Below are 22,931 nucleotides of genomic sequence, written 5' to 3'. Positions count from 1 at the left end.
TTCTCCTGTCAGTCATTCTCTAGCTGTTGTTTCTCCTGCCAGTCATTCTCTAGCTGTTCTTTCTCCTGTCAGTCATTCTCTAGATGTTGTTTCTCCTGTCAGTCATTCTCTAGCTGTTGTTTCTCCTGCCAGTCATTCTCTAGCTGTTCTTTCTCCTGTCAGTCATTCTCTAGATGTTGTTTCTCCTGTCAGTCATTCTCTAGCTGTTGTTTCACCTGGGAATATATTTAATTCATGAAACCTTTCTATGTATTTAGTTCATGAATGTGTTTTTGTGCTTCATTGTGGGATTTATTTCTTTAATTTATTTGACACTGTTCTGGATGAGGCTGCCCTCAGTTCATGAAAGTCATTACATTTACACATGTTGCCACTGTTATACAGCTTCTCCTATTTCCACATAAGGACCCCTTCGCTCACACCAGTGTTGACTTTATTCAGTGAAGGTTCTCTTACGTAAAGTCAAGCAGCAAGGAAGCAGACCCTTGGGCTCACTGAGGCCACACTGACTATCAACTACCGGCTTACACTACTCTTTCACTGATACCATTTTAATCTTGCCCATCTTCATCAATTCCCCCCCCCCCCCCCCACCAGATTCTACCACTCATCTGCACACTGGGGGCAATTTACAATGACCAGTTCACCTATCTCCTCCTGAGTCATCCTCTGAACTGCCTTTTCCACAGAGCTCATTGCAATGATTTATTTCAAAACCACTGTCGCATGAGTTGGGAGTGATCAAAGCGATATGACAGGAGGTTAGATCAGAACAGTATGACACGTGGGGTGGGAGGAATGCTGCAGCCTTTCATTTGAGGAAGAGTTCTTTAAGTATAAGTATGTTGTAATGCAGCAGGTAGTGCTGCTGGCACATGCCTCCAAAGACCCAGAGTCATAGAATCATAGAGTTGTACAGCACAGAAACAGGCCCTTCATATCCAACCTTTATGCTCTACTACACTAATCCCACTTGCTTGCATTAGAAGCATATTCTTCTATGCCCTTTCTATTTAAGTGTCTGTTTAAATGCTTCTTAAAAGTAGCAATTGTATCTAATTCCACCATCTCCTCTGGCAGCATGTTCCAGATATCAACCACTCTCTGTGTAAAAACAAAACTTACCCCCTCAGATCCCCCTTAGAACACCTTCGTCTCACTTTAAACCTATGCCCTTCTGTTTTTGGTACCCCTAGGATGGGAAAAGTGATTTTGACCATCTACCCTATCCATGTCTCTCATAATCTTTTATACTTCTATCAGGTTACCTGTCAGCTTCCTTTGCTCCAGGGTAAAAAAAAGCCCAGCCTATCCAATCTCTCTCCATAACTAAAATCCTCTAATCTAGGCAATTTCCTGGTTAATCTGTTCTGCACCCTCTCTAGCACAATCACATCCGTCCTATAGTGTGGCCACCAGAACCAGACACAATACTCCAAGTGCGGCCTATCCAGTGTTTTATAAAGTTATAACATAATGTCCCAATTCCTATATTCTGTGCTCCAAACTATGAAGGCAAGCATGCCAGATGCCTTCTTCACCACCCTAGCAACCTGTGTTGCCACTTTCAGGGAACTATGGACTTGAACCCCGAGGTCTCTCTGTTCATCAATATTCCTTAGTGCCTTAGCATTTACTGTGTATGTCCTACTTCTATGTGACTTCCGATCCTGACCTCCAGCACTGTCTGTATGGAGTTCAGGATCAGGAGTCAAATAGAAGTTGTGTGCATGTTCTCCCTGTGACTGTGTTCGTTTTCCTCAAGTTCTCCAGTTGCGTCCCAGTTTTGCGGGTTGGTAGGTTAATTGGCCACTGTAAATGGCGTGTAGTGTGGATAGATGGGTGGTAGGCAAATTACAATGGAGTTTTTGGGCACGTGTAAGAGAGCAGGTTACAGGGGAATAAATGGGGAATGGGGTTGATCTGGGATCGGTGTGGATTTGATGGGCCAAATGACCTGCTTCTATGTCATATTATTGCGAATATGCATGCTGTGCGGTGGAGGGGATTCTGGTGGTGAGTGGCGGTGGGAGGGAGGTGGGGCAGACTGGGAGTCAGGGGGTCAGTATAGTGAGGGAGTGGAGGGGCCCCAAGGATTTAGGTAAGTGTTTTACTTGCCTTCAGGCCTTCTTGTTTGGCACTACAAGATGAAGGTAGGGAGTGTCCTACCATGGGTGCTTCCAGGACAGCATAGTCCTAATTCCCCCTTTATTCAGCTCATGTCAGCCTGATGTGGCAATTACATCTGGGTTGTAAGGGTGACTTGCAATAGGAAGTTCTTGGTTGAATTTCACAGTTGTTGTGATTCACCTTAGAAATGGTTGCAAACGTAACTTACTCTGGTCTAAATCAACTTCCAGTCAGATAGTGCTGTGGAAAATATTACTATCTGATTGAATTTCTTAGCAACAATATTTTAACAGTAAAACAATGGAATTAATTCCTTTAGGAAATGAAAGCCAAAAATAACGGAAATTCTCAGCAGGTAAGGCAGCATCTGTAGAGTGAAAAGCAGAGTTAATGCTTCAGATTGATGAATGGTTAGTTCTGTTTTTCTCTCCATAGATGTTGCCTGACTTGCTGAATAATTACAGCATTTTTACTGTTTTTATTTCATCAGCAATTTTTTGCTTTCTCATCTCTGTACAAGACTGTAATTGATATTATGGCACTTTCAGAACGCTGTTCTCTAAAATTCATTCATCTGAAGTCAAAAGAGCTACAGAGAAAGTGCAGTGCAATAAGGTGCAAGGTCACAACAAGGTAGATCGTGAGGTCATAGTCCATTTCATTGTATAAGGGAACCGTTCAATAGTCTTATCACAGTGGGGTAGAAGCTGTCCTTAAGTCTGATGATATGTGCCCTCAGGCTCCTGTATCTTCTACCCGATGGAAGAGAGAATGTCCCGGGTGGATGGGGTCTTTGATTATGCTGGCTGCTACACCAAGACAATGAGAGGTAAAGACAGAGTCCAAGGAGGGGAGGCTGGTGTCCGTGATGTGCTGGGCTGTGTCCACAACTCTCTGCAGCCTCTTGCGATCCTGGGCAGAGCAGTAGTCGTACCAAGCCATGATACATCCAGATAGGATGCTTTCTATGGTGCATTGGTAAAAGTTGGTGAGAGTCAAAGGGGACAAACCAAATTTCTTTAGCCTCCTGAGGAAGTAGAGGTGCTGGTGAGCTTTCGTGGCCATGGCATCTATATGATTTGACCAGGACAGGCTGTTGGTGATGTTCACTCCCAGGAACTTGAAGCTCTCAACCCTCTCGACCTCAGCACCATTGACGTAGACAGGTGCATGTACACTGCCCCCTTTCCTGAAGTCAATGACCAGCTCTTTTGTTGACATTGGGGGAAAGATTGTTGTCATGACACCATTCCACTAAGCTCTCTATCTCCTTCCTGTACTTCGACTCATCGCTGTTTGAGATACAGCCTACAACGGTGGTATCATCTGCAAACTTGTAGATGGAGTTACAGTAGAATCTGGCCACACAGTCATGAGTGTATAGGGAATAGAGTAGAGGGCTGAGGACGCAGCCTTGTGGGGCACCAGTGTTGAGAATAATCGTGTCGGAGGTATTGCTGCCTATCCTCACTGATTGTGGTCTGTTTGTTAGAAAGTCAAGGATCCAGTTACAAAGGGAGGTGTTGAGTCCTAGGTCTCGGAGTTTGGTGACAAGCTTGCTTAGAATTACTGTATTGAAGGCAGAGCTGTAGTCCATAAACAATAGTCTAATGTATGTGTCTTTACTGTCCAGATGCTGCAGAGCTGAGTGTAGGGCCAGGGAGATGGCATCTGCTGTAGACCTGTTTCGCTGATAGGCGAATTGCAATGGGTCCAGGTTGTCTGGTAGGCTGGAGTTGATGCGTGCCATGACCAACCTCTCAAAGCACTTCATGATGGTGGATGTCAGAGCCACTGGTCGGTAGTCATTGAGGCACGTTACCTTGCTTTTCTTTGGTACCGGGATGATAGTGGTCTTCTTAAAACAGGAGGGAACCTGAGATTGAAGCAGGGAGAGGTTGAATATGTCCGCAAATACTTCTGCCAGATGATCAACACAAGATCTGAGCACATGGCCCGGAACACCATCTGGGCCAGGTGCTTTCCTCGAGTTCACTCTCCGGAAGACTGATCTTACGTCCTCCACTGTGATCACAAGTTCAGCTGCATTGGTGGCCATCAGGGTGGATGGTGACAATCCACTTCCCTTTTGTTCAAAATGCGCATAGAATGCGTTAAGTTCATCAGGAAGGGATGTGCTGTTGTTAGCTATGCAGCCCAACTTCGTCTTGTAGCCTGTTATGGCATGTAAGCCCTGCCATAACTGGTGGCTGATCAGGGACTCTATTTTGAGTCAGTATTGCCTCTTGACATCCCTGATAGCTTTCTGGAGGTCATACCTCGATTTCTTGTACAGATCAGGATCACCAGATTTGTGTGCAGCAGTCCTCTCCTTCAGTAGGGAGTGGATCTCCCGGTTCATCCGTGGTTTCCTGTTTGGGAACACCTGTATTGTCTTCTTTGGTGCACAGTCCTCCACACACTTGCTGATAAAGTCTGTGATGGTGGTGACATACTCATCAAGGCTGGCAGCTGAGTCTTTGAACATGGACCAGTCCACTGTCTCAAAGCAGTCACGTAGGAGCTCATCTTCTTCCTCAGACCAGCACTGCACAACTCTCTGTACTGGATCCTCCTGTTTCAGTCTGAAATATCTTGCTTATAATAAAATATATAATTCTTCATAACTGTATGGATAAATAACAAATAGCTTTAGTGTCACACTGGAGCAATTAACGTTAGAATGCGTTGTGTATTTGTAAGTTGGTCTTTCGTACTGAAGTATTTTCTTTTGGATCACTTCTTCTCCACAGAATTAACTGGCTTCGACAGGGGAGCAGGGAGCTGTTTGGAACAATAATTGAGGATCAGATATATGTCCTGGTTGATACCTCTCAATCCATGAAAGATAAACTGGAGTTGGTTCAAAGGAAGATCTTTCAACTCATGCAGGTTTAGTACCAAGCAGTTCCAACTCTCAGAAGATGCACTCTAATGTTAAAGGGCATTTCTAATGAGGAGCTAATTATTAAGTCAATGATTTGGTATCGAATAGTGATAAATTCTCCGTGTTTTGTATAAATGGGCTTATCTGGTGGAAATGCTGACTGATCTGCAGTTTTCCATTAGGTAGACCTGCGGTGATGAAAGTGCTAATTTTTTGAGAAGTTGTGTATAACTAATTAATAGCTGCAATAAATTACTTACTTTGCTAATTACTAGTTATTGTCTGTTAAGACCGTTTCCTTCAGTAACGGCTTTTTCTGTGCTGTTGTGGAAATCTGGTTATCTCTGTTAAAGCTCCAGAATTTTTTTAGCAAAGCATTTCAGATATTCTGTACTGCAGATAATACAAATGATTTGGTCTGAACCAAGGGTGGCAAGGTGGTGCAGCAGTTAGTTCTGCTACTGCACAGCTCCAGAGACCCTGGTTCAATCCTGATCTCAGGTGCTGTCCATGTGGATTTTACACTTTCTCCCGTGACTCCATGGGTTTCCCCTGGGCGTTCTGGTTTCCTTCCATGTTCCAATGACGTGCTGGTAGGTTAATTGGCTGCTGTAAATTACCCTTGGTGTTGGAGGTTTGTAGGAGAATCAGAAGGAAGTTGATGGACATGTGAGAAGGAATGGGTTACAGGGAAATAATGGGGGAATAGGACTAATGGGAATTGTCTGAAAGCTGGCATAGATTGTATGGGCTGAATGGTCTCCTCTGTTGTGTGTTACTATGAAGTTATCATCAGAGTAATGAGCACTCAGTTCTCTAGTGTTTATACAAGCAATATAATGTTGACTGCCAGCATGGACTGCTGCTAGAGGTTGCAACATGCATCCTTAATATATTTCTCCTTTTTAACCCTCATTCTTTTCCCTTAATGCCATTGGCATTGCTGCTCATTGCCATGTGGTTTCAGTTTTTTAGTGTTTCACTATTGGTATTGGTTTATTATTGTCACTTGTACCGAAGTACAGTGAAAAACTTGTCTTGTATACCGTTCGTACAGATCAATTCATTACACAGTGCATTGAGGTAGTACAGGGTAAAAACAATAACAGAATACAGAGGAAGTGTATTGTAGGTAGACAATAAGCTGCAAGGTCATAACAAGGCAGATTGTAAAGTCAAGAGTCCATCTCATCATATAAGGGAACCGTTCAATAGTCTTATCACAGTGGGATAGAAGCTGTCCTTGACCCTGGTGGTACGTGCCCTCAGGCTCCTGTATCTTCTGCCTGATGGGAGCGGAGAGAAGAGAGAATGACCCGGGTGGGTGGGGTCTTTGATTATGCTGGCTGCTTCACCAAGACAACGAGAGGTAAAGACAGAGTCCAAGGAGGGGAGGCTGGTGTCCGTGATGCGCTGGGCTGTGTCCACAACTCTTGCAATTTCTTGCGGTCCTGGGCAGAGCAGTTGCCATACCAAGCCGTGATACATCCAGATAGAATGCTTTCTATGGTGCATCGATAAAAGTTGGTGAGGGTCAAAGGGGACATGTCAAATTTCTTTAGCCTCCTGATGAAGTAGAGTCGCTGGTGAGCTTTCTTGGCTGTGAGCCTACGTGGTTGGACCAGGACTCCCAGAAACTTGAAACTCTCAACCCTCTCTACCTTAGCATTGTTGATGTAAACAGGTGCATGTACACCACCCACTTTCCTGAAGTCAATGACTAGCTCTTTTGTTTTGCTGACATTGAGAGAAAGATTGTTGACATGACACCATGTCACTAAGTTCTAAAGGACACAGATGCCAGAGGGCAAGCCTAGTTGGATGTTAATCAAAAACACTGCAGATGCTGGAAATCTGAAACAAAAACCAGAAAATACTAGAAATACTCATTAGGTCGGGTGGTCTCTGTGAAAAGGAAAAACAAGGGTTAACATTTCAGATCATCTTGAATCATCATGTTTAGATGTCATTGGGTAGTTGTCTTAAATCTGCCTTTGAGGATTCTTAGATTTTGAGCCCAAGTTGCAACAAAATACTCCATGATTATCCTTTAACACTGATTAATATGTGCTTCAGTAGGATGAACATCCTTATGCAGGGTTTCAGCCTCAAATGTCGAGAACTCCTTTCCTCCCACAGATGCTGCTCGACCCATTGAGTTTCTCCCGCAGATTGCTTGTTGCAGTAGGATGAACGTGTTTGGAATACTGCAGTCAGGTGAAGTTGTGTGTATGGAGAATATCCCACCACTCAATAGTTCACCTGTACCTATGGGTTCCTCATAAACATAAGACATAGAGACTGGCTTGGACCAGTTGGCCCTCTGTGCCTGCTCCACTGTTCAGTAAAATCATGGCTGACTGTTCAGCATATCACCACTTTCCTGCATTAACCCCACATCCCTTAATTCATGTCAAAGCTAAAAAGTTATCTGATTGAGCCTCCATAGCCCTCTTGGTCAGAGATTTCCAAAATTCACAACCCTTTGGGTGAAGAAATTTCTCTTCATCTCAGAACTGAAAGGTTGATTCCTTATTCTGAGACTGGTTCTAGACACCTCAGCAAGTAGAAACATCAGCTGTGCATCTATCCTGTAAAGGCCCTTAAGAATTTTGTATATTTCAATGAGATCCCCCAGAGGGATCTTGGGGTCCATGTCCATAGATCCCTCAAGGTTGCCATGCAGGTCGATAGGGTTGTTAGGAAGGCGTATGGTGTGTTGGCCTTCTTTAGTTGGGGTATTGAATTCAAGAGCCACGAGATGATGTTGCAGCTCTATAGAACTGTGGTCAGATCACACTTGGAATATTGTGTTCAGTTCTGGTCACCTCATTATAGGAAGGATGTGGAAGCTTCAGAGAGGGAGCAGAGGAGATTTACCAGGATGTTGCCTGGATTGGAGAGCATACCTTATGAGTATAGGTTGAGCAACCTAGGGCTTTTCTCTTTGGAGAGAAGGAGGATGGGAAGTGACTTGATAGAGGTGTATAAGATGATAAGAGGCATAGGTGAAGTGGACAGTCAGAGACATTTTCCCAGCGTGACAATGGCTAACACAAGGGGACATAATTTTAAGGTGATTGGAGGAAGGTATAGGGGGATGTCAGGGGTAAGTTTTTTACACAGAGAGTGGTGGGTGCATGGAATGCACTGACTGCGGAGGTTGTGGGGGCAGCTACATTAGGGACATTTAAGAGACTCTTAGACACATGAATGATAGAAAAATAGGGGGCTACGTGGGAGGGAAGGGTTAGATAGATCTTAGAGCAGGATAACATGTCAGCACAACATTGTGGGCTGAAGGGCCTGTACTGTGCTGTAGTGTTCTATGTTGTATCACCTCTCGTATTTCTGAATTATAGAGCTTGTAAGGCGCAGGCTCTGGGAAAGTGGATCTTTTCTGCCAGTTTGTTCAACTTTCATATTTTTTTGAGTACATATTGACTTTCCAGAAGTGGAGTTTGCAGTTATTAGTGAAGTAACAGTGGCCAACACTAGCCTTAAAGCAAGCAGCATACAAATACATAGAAACTTTAATGTTGCAAAATTCCCCTTTTCCAATGTCTTTGGCTGTAGGCATCAGTTCAAAGGAATCCATGGCAGTCAGCACTGTGCCATCACCAAGCTGACTGAGTTACCCTTAACATCTTACACATTTCAAAAAGATCGCCCCTCATTCTCCTAAGAAGTTAGGACCAATCTGGATAATCTTTCCACGTAAGATAAGTCCTTCATATAGCAAACTTGAGTCCAGACTTAAAATTCCTTAAGGTAGAAGAGTGCTAATTGCAACTATTAGGTTAAGGACCATTCTGCCAAACATATAATGTAACTTTATATGGATTGCTGTACTTGAAGGGTTATTTACTGGAATATTTACTTTATTCAGGAACAACTTAGGCACAAGACCAAATTCAATTTTGTGAAGTTTGATTCCATAGTTCAACCTTGGCAGGAGAAGTTGGCAGATGTAACTGAAAAAAATCTTGAAAATGCTTGGTCTTGGATCCAAGGACTTCAGGTAAACATACTAGTGAACATCTTAAAAATGTTTCTCATTATAATTTCAATAGTATTTGTTTCCACAGTGTTTTGCTTGGACTATGTAAAAATATTTAAAAGATACTTGGATACAAATAGGAAGGATTTAGAGGGATATGGGCCAAATGTGGGCAATTTGGGAGTAGCTTAGGTGGGCATCTTGGTTGGCATGGACCAGTTGGGCCAAAGGTCTTGTTTCTGTGCTGTATGACTCTGACTCTATGTAAGTCACATAACATGTTGCTATGGATCCAAACTCCACTTCTTAAATATTGAGCTTAAAACATGAGCATCAGTTGAAGAATAACAGGCAGCTAGCACACTGAAAGAACATCCAGATATTGCATGGATAATGCCAGGAATCTTTAAATTCAACAGAACAGGCACGCACGATTTACTTTAAATGTCTCATCCAAATACAACACCTTCAACAATGCAACCTCTACTTAGCACTTCACTGAGCTGTCAGTCTGTGTTCATGACTGTAGGGACACTTGAATCCATGGTTGCTGTTTCCATTTTGAGAATGCTACCAAGTGATTGACTCTTATTAAACCTCCATACAGTGTGTGCAGAGATTAGAAAGCAGCAGAGGGTAAACTTACTTTGAGGTAGTTAGAACACTAATGTAATAGAAACTGAAGTGTACTTATTGGTCTGTTAACTCTGAGATAAACACACATTTCAGAAGTCATTTGGAAGCAAAGCATTGGAGGTGCTGGAAATCTGAAACAAAGCTGAAAATACTGGAAATACTCAGAAGGTCAGGCAGTATCTGTGGAAAGAGAAATAGAGTTAATGTTCCAGATCAAAGACTGTCAGAATTGGGAAATTGAGAAAGCAAGTTAGTTTTAAATTGTAGGGAGGGTAGAAGAAGGGCAGATTGGACAAAGGGAATATCTCTAAGGTGAGGCCAGGATTGTGATGCAGAAAAGTTGTAAATAAGATCAACTTGTTGATAGGTGAATGGGGGGCAGTTAGAGAGAGTGAGAACCTGAACAAAGGAAAATCATAGTATTGAAACGAGGGCAATTAGAGAGAGAGAACACAAATAGAAGAAGGTAAAGTTTGTGAAATAGAGTTGTAGGATATACCCAGCAGGCCAGGCTGTGGAAATAGAGAGATTAAACTGAACCAATATCACAGATCGTCTGGCCAGTTGTGTTACAGACAAAGGCAGTGAGTTACCTGAAGCTATAGAATTTGATATTTAGTCCGGATGGCTGTAATGTGCCCAGTTAGAAGATAAGATGCTGTTCCTCAGGCTTATATTGGGCCTTGTTATAATAATACAGGAGACCACAGACAGAGAGGTCAGAGTGGGAGTCGGATGGAGAATTAAAGTGTCAGCAATAGGAAGCTCAGGATTGTCCCTGTGGACTGACCACATGTGCTACACAAAGTGGCAATCAATCTGTATTCAGTTTCTAACAATGTAGTGGAGACCATACTGTGAACACCAAATACAGCACCATGGATTAGAGTCATAGAGTTATACACCCTTCGACCCAACCCGTCTACGCTGACCTTTTCCTCCCTAAGCTAGTCTCAGTTGCCTGCATTTGGCCCATATCCCTCTAAACCTTTCCTATCCATGTACCTGTCCAAATATCTTTTAAACATTGCAGTTGGATTGGGCAAGGTGCAAGTGAATCCTTTTACTTCGTCCCACCATCCAGATGAAGCAGCGATTCATTTGTACTTCTTCCCTTTCCCAGTTTTGACAAAGGGTCCTCAATCCGAAATGTTAACTTATTACCTTTCCACAGATGCTGTGTGTTTTCAGCATTTTCTGGTAGTGTAGCAGTTAGCGCAATGCTACTACAGCACCAGCGATCGGGGTTCGATTCCCGTCGCTGTCTGTGAGGAGTTTGTACGTTCTCCCGTGTCTGCGTGGGTTTCCTCTGGGTGCTCCGGTTTCCTCCCACATTCTTAAGACGTACGGGTAGGTTAATTTGGGGGTTTAAAATGGGCGGCGCGGACTCGTTGGGCCGGAAGGGCCTGTTACCACACTGTAAATAAAATTTAATTTAAAAATTTAATATCCGGTCACGGATATAAATCTAGTCAGTGCTGTTTATGTGAACTTCTGCGTGCATTTGGCTACCATCTTTCCTACATAAGTGACTATACTTCCAAAGCATTTCACTAACTATATAGTGTTGTGGGCCATCCTGATAAGCACTGCATAATCGAAGCTCCTTCCTTCTATTACTGTTGCCCTGACACTGCCTCTATTGTTCTTGAACCACCTGCTAAGTAGGTTAGTAACCTGGCTGAATACTATTTTGTCTTCCTGTCTACTTAATGACCTGCAAATGATTCCCTCTTCACATTGCCAGCTGAATAGTGCAGATCATTTTCTGTCATGGGCGACTTGAATTCAGATTTTAGCATTTGCTCATGGACTACACAGGTTTAATTCTTATTCCTCACATCTGTATTTAGCTTGCACCAGTACCATTTGAATTTTCTCTTTGTTTCTTGCCTCACTTAAATATATTCTACTGTTTGGAATGATAAAATTGATTTGCAAATTTAAATTCTGCAACATTTTCATAATTCGTTCCTAGATAATTGGCTGCACTTGTTCTTGGCTGCATTGGACATACATTATTCAACAAGCGATATTCATTACTGAGCAACTGAGGATTAACATATTACCCACGATATCATAAACAAAGTATAAAGATGCCAGTTGAAACCAATGACCAAAATGCTTTTCCCTGATAAATGAAATATTTAAGTTGCCCGAGCTATATTTGAAAATGATGGCATTTCATTTATGCTTTATTATAATAGCTATTTATTGGATGATGCACATACAGTAATTGCCACGAGATCATGCTATTAGCTTTGAACTGTGCAAGATTTAAGATCTGCCTGAGATGCTGGAAATATACTGGTTATTTGATCTTTTGTGGTTATGCAGATGATTGTCCAGCACTTTGAGAAATAATTAAAAGATTAATAAGAGACACTCAGAAAGCATGGCTTGCAGTTATGTATTAAAAAAACTCATGCAATTTTTGTTCAGTCAATTTTTCACCAGATTCTAGTTTTGCATTATATTTCTCTACAGGTCGGAGGTTCCACAAACACACTGGGAGCTATCCGACTTGCTTTTGCTGATGCTGGCACTCAAGCTGTCTACCTCCTCTCTGATGGAAGGCCTGATCAGGTATAGTACCATAAATTGAAATTGTCACATTATTAGTTGAATAAAATCTTCAGGTATCACTGCTACCTCACAGTTACACATAGTTACAAGTCTGCTGCGATTTTTACCTAGCTTTAAAGCAGAAGTCCCTTCAGTCAGTTAACTAATACTGATAAGACAAATGAGAAAACTGCTGGTCTCCATATGTGCTGCATTTCGTAGCTTTGACTGCAGGTTGACTAGTATTTTAGAAAGACAGAATGGGACTAGTATTTTAGAAAGACAGCACTTGCTTACTTCTCTAGTCCGGAACACTGTAGTTCCTCTACACATTCATTCCAATTCCTGCTTCCCTGTATGATTTCCACCATATTTCTAACCACCCAACATGCTAGCTTCCTTGCAGGAATTTCTCTTTCCCTTTTAAAGATATTGATCCTCTAATATTGATCCTTTTTTAAAAGCCAGTGTTTTTTCATTTGCAATTTGTTTTTGCAGCATCATTTGGCTTCTGAAATGCAAAAAAAGGTTCAGAATGAATATTATTAAACTAAACACCTGAAATATTATTTAAATTAAGCAAACACGCTTCTTCTCAAAAACCTCATCCATGATCTCTACATGCTTACGAACACTTGCCCCATCTCTAATCTCCCTATTTCTGCAAAGCTGAACAGAAGGTGAAAGGGGTGATTTGATCATCTAAGGCAATGAAGCAATTTGATAGGTTAGATCGAGAGAAACTATTTCATCTCATGGGAGAATCTAGAACAAAGGGCAGCGCATTAAAATGAGAGCCAGGTTGTTCTAGCACTACCTCATACAAAAGGAGATAGAAGTCAGGAACTCTCCACTAGAAAGAGTTCCCTATCAGGCTGTGGGCCTGATTGAAAGTTTCACAACTGTAATCGATAGATAATTGTTAGGAAGAGAAATTAATAATTATGGAACCAAAGTCGGCAGAAGGAGTCAATAACCCAGGATGGAACTGAACAGCTTGTGTGCCTGAATGGTCCAATTCTATATGTCTCAGAGTCTCTTCCCAATCCTTATGAAGCTCAGTGTTTGAATATGTCCAATCAGAGTCTCATCTCTGCCAGGATTTCATCTCTTCTGTAGCACTAATCCTAATTCTCCAATCACAGCCTTTATGATGTTGAACTGGTCATTATCGCCCTTTTTCCTCCTTGAATTCCTGGCAGTCTCAACATGTTCAGGTGCCCAACCCTCCTTCAGCATTGTTCCTCCACTGTTCAGCTCGCAAGAACATGAGAAAATAGGAGTAGAAGTAGGCTGGCAGGCCCCTTAAGCCTCCCGTGCCATTCACTATAGTCATGACTGACCTATGCTGGCCTCAACGCCTCTTCTGTGCCTGCTCCCCCTAAACCTTCAGTTCCTCGATCTTTCAAATATTTATCTATCTCCACCTTAAGTATATCTAATGATCTGTCCTCCTCCATCCTCGGGGGCAGAGAATTCTAGAGATTCTGAGAGAAGAAATTTCTACACACTTCAGTTTTAAATGCCTTGCCTTTTATTTTTTAGCTATGTCTTGTTGTTTGTGACTCTCCCACTAGTGAAAACATTTCAACATCTACCCTGTTAAGACCCCTTAAGATCTTATGTGTTTGAATAAGGTCACCTCTTATCCTGCTAAACTCCAAGGAATACAGACCCAAACTCTCTAGGTCAGTTGTACTTCAGCTCTAACATGTTGTGCATTTTCACCCCACTATTGTCAACTCCACCTTAAGCTGCGTAAACTGAACCCTACCATTCTCTGATGTTGCTTGCCTCCTCCCTAACACTCTCCATAGAATTTACTGCTTTAACCATGCTTTCAGTTCACCTTCCTTTGTTGGTTCATCATCCACATTTCTATTATGACCTGCAGAATCTTTTTATGTTTTTACCTGCTCATATAAATGTAAGTAGTTGTTTCCCAAGTAAAAGCTTAAATGTGAAATATTTAAAATCACGAAGGGGTGTAACAAAATCTATCCACCCAAATTATTCACTAAATGAAGATCCAGATACTGAAAGTGTAAAGGAAGAATTAGGAGTCTGTGTTGTGAGAACTGAAGGTGCAGATTTTGTTTCGTGAATCTGCTGAGTTTGAGCCCTGTTTTCTATCTGTCTGACTTCTTGGAGGAGAGTGGGGGTGGATTGGAAAAGGCAGCTAATGGACGTGTCAATTGTCTGTTCTTCCCCTAGCACCAGGTCCTGTTCTGGAACATGTTTCTTGTCAATCCTGGGAATTCAATACAGTGTGTCTGTCAACAGACCCTGCTGGTTCTACTTCAGTTAGAAATCTGTTAGTCCTGTAAGTCTTGCTATGACTACCAAACACTGCATTGGCAAAGTTAATTGGGTCCAGTGAGCTATGATTAACTTAAATGACATTGCAAAATTATCATCCTTATCTCCTGGGCTTTTTCTGGGATAGAGCCTCTAATTTGTGTTACATCTACACAGGTGTGGGTTGTTTCTCCCTTTTATGTAACCGACTTCATCCTTGGAGATGGAATCCATGAACTCCCCAGGCATTTGGGAGTTCTGACCTTGTACACTTGTGGCTGAGCTGAATAGATGGCATCTCAGCAGCACAACAGAGTCAGGCATAATATAGGTTTCGGACGGAACTCTTTTCTTCTGAATGTAATAGAATTATTAAGGGGTTATCAAGCAGATGGTAAAAGGTGTTTCAAAAGACTAGTTCATGTGTATTCTATGAGGAATACTATGGGAAACATCTGGAGTTTGTGGAAAAAAACAGAAAATGCTTAAAAATCTCTAAGTCGGGAGCATCTTTGGAAAGAGAAACAGAGTTAACCTCTCAGATTGGGGTTCTTTGTTAGAACTGGAGTTTGTAAGTCTTTCCTGAAATCAGCATTGGGATTATCATCACAACACAATGTGACATTTAAGATAAGATATCTTTATTAGTCACATGCACATCGAAACACATAGTGAAATGCACCTTTTGCATAGAGTGTTCTGAGGGCAGCCTGCAAGTGTCGCCATGCTTCTGGCGCCAACATAACATGCCCACATCTTCCTAACCCGATCGTCTTTGGAATGTGGGAAGAAACCGGAGCACCCGGAGGAAACCCATGCAGACACAGGGAGAATGTGCAAACTCCTTACAGACAGTGACCGGAATTGAACCTGGGTCGCTGGCACTGTAATAGCATTACGCTAACCGCTACACTACCGTGCCTGCCCTATTTAAAGTGGGTTAGGGGATGATTACTGCAAGAATAATTTCATAGAACATAGAAGAGTAGAGCACAGTACAGGCCCTTTGGCCCACCACGTTGTGTCGACCTATATAAACCTTATCCCCATTCAATCTTTCTCCCTCTCGACTTCACCTCCCATAACCCTCTATTTTTCTTTTGTCCATGTGCCTGTCTAATAGTCTCTTAAATGACCCTATTGTATCGGCCCCTACCACCACCCCCGGCAGTGCGTTCCAGGCACCCACCACTCTCTGTGTAAAAAAAAAACCTACCTCTAACATCTTCCCTGAACTTTCCTCCACGCACCTTAAACGGGTGACCTCTAGTATTGGCCATTGCCACCCTGCGGAAAAGATGCTAGCTGTCCAGTCTATCTGTGCCTCTCATAATATTGTATACCTCTACCGTCTACTCTCATCCTTCCTTGCTCCGAAGGGAAAAGCCATAACTCTCAACCTATCCTCATAAGACATGCTCTCCAACCCAGATAGCATCCTTATAAATCTCCCCTGTACCATCTCCAAAGCTTCCATGTCCTTCCTATAATGTGGTGACCATAAATGAACACAATAATCCAAGTGTGGTCTAACCAGAGACTTATAGACCTGCAACCTTGCCTCTCAGTTCTTGAACTCAATCCCCCTGGCTAATGAAGGCCAGCACACCATTCGCCTTCTTAACTGCCCTATCCTCTTGTGTGGCAACTTTGAGGGATCAATGTACTTGGACCCCAAGATCTCTCTGTTCCTCCACACTGCTAAGAATCCTGCCATTCAAGTACATTCTTCTAAAGTGTATCACTTCACACTTCTCTGGATTGAACACCATCTGCCACTTCTCTGTCCAGCTCTGCATCCTGTCTAAATCCCATTGCAACCTATGACAACCTTTTACACCATCTACTACACCACCAACCTTTGTGTCATCTGCAAACTTACCAACCCATCCTTCCACTTCCTCATCCATATCATTTATAAAATTCACAAAGAGCAGGGGGTCCTGCGGAATATCACTATTCACCGACCTCCAGGTTGAATACTCTCCTTCTACAACCACCTTCTGCCTTCTGTGGGCAGGCCAATTTCAAATCCATACAGCCAATTTTCCATGGATCCCATACCTCATTACTTTCTGAATGAGTCTACCATGGGAACCTTGTCAAACACCTTGCTAAAATCCATATATACCACATCAATTTGCCTTGTCACTTCCTCAAAAAAAACTCTATGAGGCATGATCTGCCCTTCACAAAGCCATGTTGACTATCCCTAATAAGAATATGCTTCTCCAAATGCTCATAAATCCTATCCCTAAGAATCTTCTCCAATAGTTTGCCCAACACTGATGTAAGACTCACTTGTCTATAATTCCCTGGATTATCCTTTTTACTTTTCTTGAACAATGGAACAACGTTTGCCATCCTCCAGGTACCACCCCTGTGGCCAGGGAGGACTCAAAGATCATCGTTAACGCTCCAGCAATCTCTTCCCTTGCTTCCCATAGTAACCTGGGGTATATTCTGTCCGACCCCTGGGACTTATCTATCTTAATGCTTTTTAGTAGCTCCAGCACTGCTTCTTTCTTAACCTCGACATGCTCCAACACATTTGCCTGTTCTACACTAACCTCAACTTCATCTAAGTCCCTCTCGCCGGTGAACACTGAAGCAAAATATTCATTTAGTACCTCCCCTACCTCCTTCGCCTCCAGACACATTTCTCCCCCCCTATCCCTGAGCGGTCCTACCCTCACCCTAGTTATCCTCTTGTTCCTCACATATGTGTAGAATGCCTTAGGGTTTTCCTTAACCCTACTTGCCAAGGCCTTCCCATGTCCCCTTCTAGCTCTCCTAAGTCCCTTCTTAAGCTTCTTCCTGGCTACCTTATAACTCTCAAGAGCCTTATTTGATTTCTGCTTCCTAAACTTTAAATATGCTTCCTTCTTCCTCTTGATTAAACCTTCCACCTCTCTTGTTAACCATGGTTCCTTCACCCTACTATCCTTTCCTTGTCTCAGGAGGACAAACCTATCTAGAACCCGATGCAAATGGTCCCTAAACAACGTCCACATTTCTGTGGTGCACTTACCAGAGAACATCTGTTCCCAGTTTACGCTCCCAAGTTCTTGCCTAATACCATTGTAATTTGCCCTCCCCCAATTAAATACTTTCCCATCATGCCTGCTCCTGTCTTTGTCCATGGCTTTGCTAAAGGTCAGGGAGTTGTGGTCACTGTACCCGAAATGCTTGTCCACCGAGAGGTCTTTCACCTGACCAGGTTCATTGCCTAATACCAGATCCAGCATGGTCTCTCCTCCAGTCAGCCTGTCCACATACTGTGTCAGGAATCCTTCCTGTACACAACTAACAAATTCTGCCCCATCTATCCCCTTTACACTAAGGAGGTGCCAATCAATATTAGGGAAGTTGAAGTCACCCATAACAACATCCCTGTTATTTTTGCACCTTTCCAAAATCTGCCTACTTATTTGCTCCTCAGTGTCCCATTTGTTAATGGGGGCCTATAGAATACTCCCAATAGAGTAATCACTCCCTTCCTGTTTCTGACATCCACCCACACTGACTCAGTAGACGATCCCTCCAGGACATCCTCCCTTTCTGTAGCTGTGATACTATCCCTGATTAGCAAAGCCACCCCCCCCACCCCATCTACCGTCTTCCCTATCCCTTTTGAAACATCTAAACCCCGAAACTTCAAGCAGCTACTCCTGCCCTTGTGACAGCCAAGTCAAGGTACTTGATGGTTAGTGCGTTCTGAGTAGGCCAAGGGGCCTGTTTCCGTATTGTATCTGACTATGACTCTGTTTAAAGTCTTGAGTTTACATGTGCTTGTTTAGTGAACTGTTGTAGTACACCACTGCTGAAAAATGGAGGATACCTTACTAACAACAATAGATTGGCTTGATTTGAGGGCTTTCTTATTTAGGAAAGAATGTGATATTTTTAAATTAAAGCTAATATGCGTGTTTTTTTTAATTGTCCAAAACAGCCTCCAAAAACCATATTTGCTCAGGTGCAGTTTGCCCAGCCTGTCCCTATTCATTCCATTGCATTTAACTGTGATGATGTTGAAGCCAACAAATTTCTGTATGAACTTTCGGAGAAGACAGGTGGACGGTTCCATTCCTACAACTGTGATTTGAGAGAGGCCAGTAACCTCCCACCATTTGTGGTAAGGAATTTCATATCCTGGAAAAGGAGAGAAATATTTAAAAATCATTCCAGTGGAACCAAATACGCTATTGCTACTGAACACCATGTCATTTAGAATAGCTTGCACTTATATTGTGTGTTTAATATTGATGAGCTTCCCATGGTGCTTCACAGGAAAGTAATCAGGTAGAATCAGACACTGAGTCACATGGAACACGGCAGCAGAAGTGGATAAGTTATTAGACCACCATCCAGAGCCCTGGGCTATTAAAATGGAGATGGGAGTTCAAATCCCATCAAGGCAGATGGGGAATTTAAAGTCTGTTGTTAAATAAATATGGAATCAGCAACAGTGACTGTGAAACCATTGAACCGTAGAAGATATCTTGTTTAGTATGTCCTTCAGGGAAAGAAATCTCCTCCTAGGCTACACGTGACTCCAGACCCATAGTTATGTGGCTGACTCTTTATCCTCTGAAATAGACCAGCAAGCCACTCAGTTCACAGGCAATTAGGGGATGGGCAATAAATGCTGGCCCTACCAGTGATGCCCATATCCTGTATGTTAAAAAAGTCATGTGATATTATTTGTATTAGCCTGTCCTGGAGTGGTGAAAATGCTGGTGAATTTTGAAAATCATATCTAAGAAAAAAATGTGAAATTATTTGTGGTTTACAACCTTGTTCAATCCCAAACTGGTTTCAGTGCTGTAAGATTATCTATATTTCAAGCAGCTGGAATTAATGAGTTGAAAACATGAAAAGTAAATCTTCCACATGCCTTTTATCCACTTTAGACAAGGAACCACTATTACCTTGAACCGGAAATGATGCTCAGATCCGTTCACACTTATGAAGCTTGGAGTCTTCTGAATGAATTCAGCAGAGCTATAAAACTTGTTTGCAAAAACATGGCATACTTTTGGGACGCAGAGGTGGTTACAGTAAACTTGGATAATTAATGGACTTTTGTGTCTGACTTCTAGTTTGCAGCCTCTTTACAACAATCTCCTTAAGACTGTCTTACAAAGTTCTAACAAATGTGAAATTCATTAGCACCAGTTCCGAACTGGTGAAAATAGGCTCAGTAGGCTAATGCAAAAGTGGTTCAGGAACAGTGGACATTAAAAAGCATAGAAACATAGAACAGTACAGCACAGGAACAGACCCTTCGGCCCACCATGATGCCAAATTAAATTAATCCCACCTGCCTGCAAATGGTCCATTATCACTCTATTTACGGTCTGTTCATGTGTCTTCCTAATTCTTCTTAAACGTTGCTGTCGTATTTGCTTCTACAACCTCCCCTGGCAGCACGTTCCAGGTACTTACCAGTCTCTGTCAAAAAATAAACCTTGCCTTGCAAATCTCCTTTAATCTTTTCCCCCTTACATTAAACCTATGCCCTCTAGTGTTTGATGTTTCCAAACTGGGAAAAAGACTCTGACCCTCTACCCTACCTACGCCTCTTATAATTGAATGTACTTCTATCAAGTCACCTCTCAGTTTCCGATCCTCTAGAAAAAACAATGAAAGTTTGTCTAAACTCTCCTTGTAGGTAATACTCTCTAATCCAGGCAATGTCCTGGTGAACCTTTTCTATGCCTTCTACAAAGTCTTCACATCCTCCTGCACATGTGGTGATCAGAGCTGCACACAATACTCTAAATGTGACCTAATCAAATTTTTATACCGCTACAACATGACTTGCCAACTTTTATACTCAGTTCGCTGACCAGTGATGCAAGTATGCTGCATGCCTTCTACTTGTAATGCCACTTTCAGGCATCTGTGGATTTGCACCCCAAGATCCCTCTGTGCATTAATGCTCTTAATGGTCTTGCCATTTGCTGTGCATTTGACCTCCTAAAATGCATCACCTCACACTTGTACAGATTAAGCCCCATCTGCTATTTCTCTGCCCAAATTTCCAACTGATCTATAACCTGCTGTATCCTTTCACAACCTTCCTTGCTATCCAGAATGCCACCCATTTTTGTGTCATCTGCAAATTTAATAATCAGACCACCTACATTTTCATTTGAATCATTAATACATATTACAAGCAACAGAGGTCCCAGCACTGATCCTTGTGGAACACCACTTGTCACAGACCTCCAGTCAGAAAATCACCACTTTATCACCACTCTGTTTCCTATGGCCAAATTGATTTTGGATCCAATTTACCAACTCACTGTGGATTTCATGTGACTTAATCTTCTGGATTAGCTGACTATGAGGGACCTTGTTAAATGCTTTACTGAAGTTCATGTAGACAACATCCACTGCCCTACCCTCATTAATCATCTTTGTCTCCTTCTCAAAAAAAACTCAATCAAATATGTGAGACTAAGGGAATCCCAGTCAATACTGGGAGAAGTTAAAATCACTCACCACAATAACTCAGTATAACACAATAACACAATATCACAATAAAAATATAATTATTTTTACAACTTTCCATGATCTGCCTGCATATCTGTTCTTTTGGCTCCTGCTTACTATTGGGAGACCTATAGCATAACCCCATCATAGTAATTGCTTCTTTCTTATTCCTGGGCTCTACCCATATTGGCTCACTGGATGAGCCCTCCAGGCTGTCCACTTGGTGCACCAGTGGCATTCTCCCTAATTAGTAATGCACTTCCACCACCCTTTTTACATCCCTCTCTGTCACATCTAAAACATCTGTACCCTAGAGTACTGAGCTGCCAGTTTTGCCCTTCTCCCATTCAGGTTTCTGTAATGGCTACAATATTGTACTTCCTTGCCTTACCCGTTATACTCCTTGCATTAAAATAAATACAGTTCAGATCTTCATTGCTGCCATGTTCATTATCCTGGCCCTGCCTGCTTTTGCTATTAGATCTACTTGACTTAACCTCTACCTTCTCCTAAATCACTCCACCAGCTGACCTACTGCTCCAGTTCCCAACCCTGCCTGCCACAATAGCTTAAACCCTCCCAAGTAGCCCTAGCAAACCTCCCTGCAAAGATATTGGTGCCTCTCCAGTTTAGGTGCAACCCTTCCTTGTACAAACTGGATTTCTTGTTATAGTAGCACACTTCCCCACAGCTCTGACCTCAGGAAGCAGCTTTTAAAGGTTCATGCCATAATACAACCAGCAGTCAGTCCTCTGCTCCTCTGAGAGGACTCTTCCATTCCCCACCACTGAAGCATGCACACATTCCTTGCCAACACTCTTCAGAAGCCTACAGTGTGCAGGTTCTCTTGTGGTGCGACCCTTTAAGTTCAGAGCCCTGAAGAAAGATGGAGGAAGTTTTTGGCACTTCCTGTTTGTATTGCGGATCTGGTGAACGTTGACTGCTTCTCCTTCTGCAAGAGTTTTTCTGGCATTTCTGTTTAGTTAATTTTGCGGGGGGAGATTCTGAAACCAGCCAGGGATTCTGGTTTGCGTTGGTCCACATAGTTAGCTTGGCAGTGAGTTGTATAAGTCTCTACAGTAACGGGCTAGATCTGTCTGTCTCTTTAAATAATGTTCGGTTTGAGCCTCCGGAGTTAATAAATGCTGGTTCTGTTATGAGTGAACAGTGCAAATGGTGATTCAGAGCATCCTGGTTGAGCTTAGCAGGGGGATGAATTCTGGGGCCTGCATTGCAGTTGTTGCCATTTGGGTGAGCAGAGCACCAGATGAGCAGTGCTGGGATAATTTTGCACCAAAAAAAGGCCAAATGCTGTCAACAGCTAATGTTGCCACTAGGAAACAAGCACACAATAGGTTGAAGCACATCTTGCTTGCCAGCCTGTCCTGACAGAGACAAAAACAGGAAATGCTGGAAGTACTTAGCAGGTCAGGCAGTGTCAGTGGGGAGATGGTAGACCTGGCACCAGGTCTGGGACCCTTCCCCAGAACTGCAAAAGTGAGAAAACAAGTGTATTTCAACCTTTGAGAGGGGTAAGGGGTGAGGAAGGAAACTGATACTGATACTGTTTGACATACTAAGTGCTTCCAGCATTATGGTTTTATTTCAGATTTCAGCACCTGCAATGTTTTGCTCTGGTGTTCTGCAAGTGGGAGGTGAAGCAAGTTCACCTAAGTGATCTGGCCTCCCTGACTAAAGCCAGCTAAAGGGGAAATGCATTTGAGACACACTACATCTGTTTACCACACCGGCAGTGAAAGTATAGATTGGGTTAGACTATCAGTGTTACACTGTTACTGGGTTTTATTGCCTGGTTTCATAGAATATATGTTAAACCTATTTCAAATAACCCCACTTGATTCATTCCAGTAAAATTGTGTACAACAAAGATGTTTCCTTACTCAGTTCTTGGAT

The 22,931-nt window shown here is 42.6% G+C and overlaps 1 protein-coding gene across 1 annotated transcript in view; it reads left to right on the top strand.

Moving 5' to 3' along the window:
- LOC127576130 (von Willebrand factor A domain-containing protein 3B-like) overlaps positions 1-22,931 on the top strand; it is a 123,762-nt gene that overhangs the window by 41,484 nt on the left and 59,347 nt on the right. The window contains exons 10-13 of the mRNA XM_052026517.1: positions 4,884-5,022; positions 8,907-9,038; positions 12,141-12,239; positions 18,469-18,651. Coding sequence (XP_051882477.1) covers positions 4,884-5,022; positions 8,907-9,038; positions 12,141-12,239; positions 18,469-18,651 — 553 coding nt within the window. The remainder of the gene's footprint in view (positions 1-4,883; positions 5,023-8,906; positions 9,039-12,140; positions 12,240-18,468; positions 18,652-22,931) is intronic.

The sequence above is a fragment of the Pristis pectinata genome, chromosome 11 (assembly GCF_009764475.1).
Source record: "Pristis pectinata isolate sPriPec2 chromosome 11, sPriPec2.1.pri, whole genome shotgun sequence".
NCBI lineage: Eukaryota > Metazoa > Chordata > Chondrichthyes > Rhinopristiformes > Pristidae > Pristis > Pristis pectinata.
This window is presented reverse-complemented; position numbering and strand designations above follow the sequence as displayed.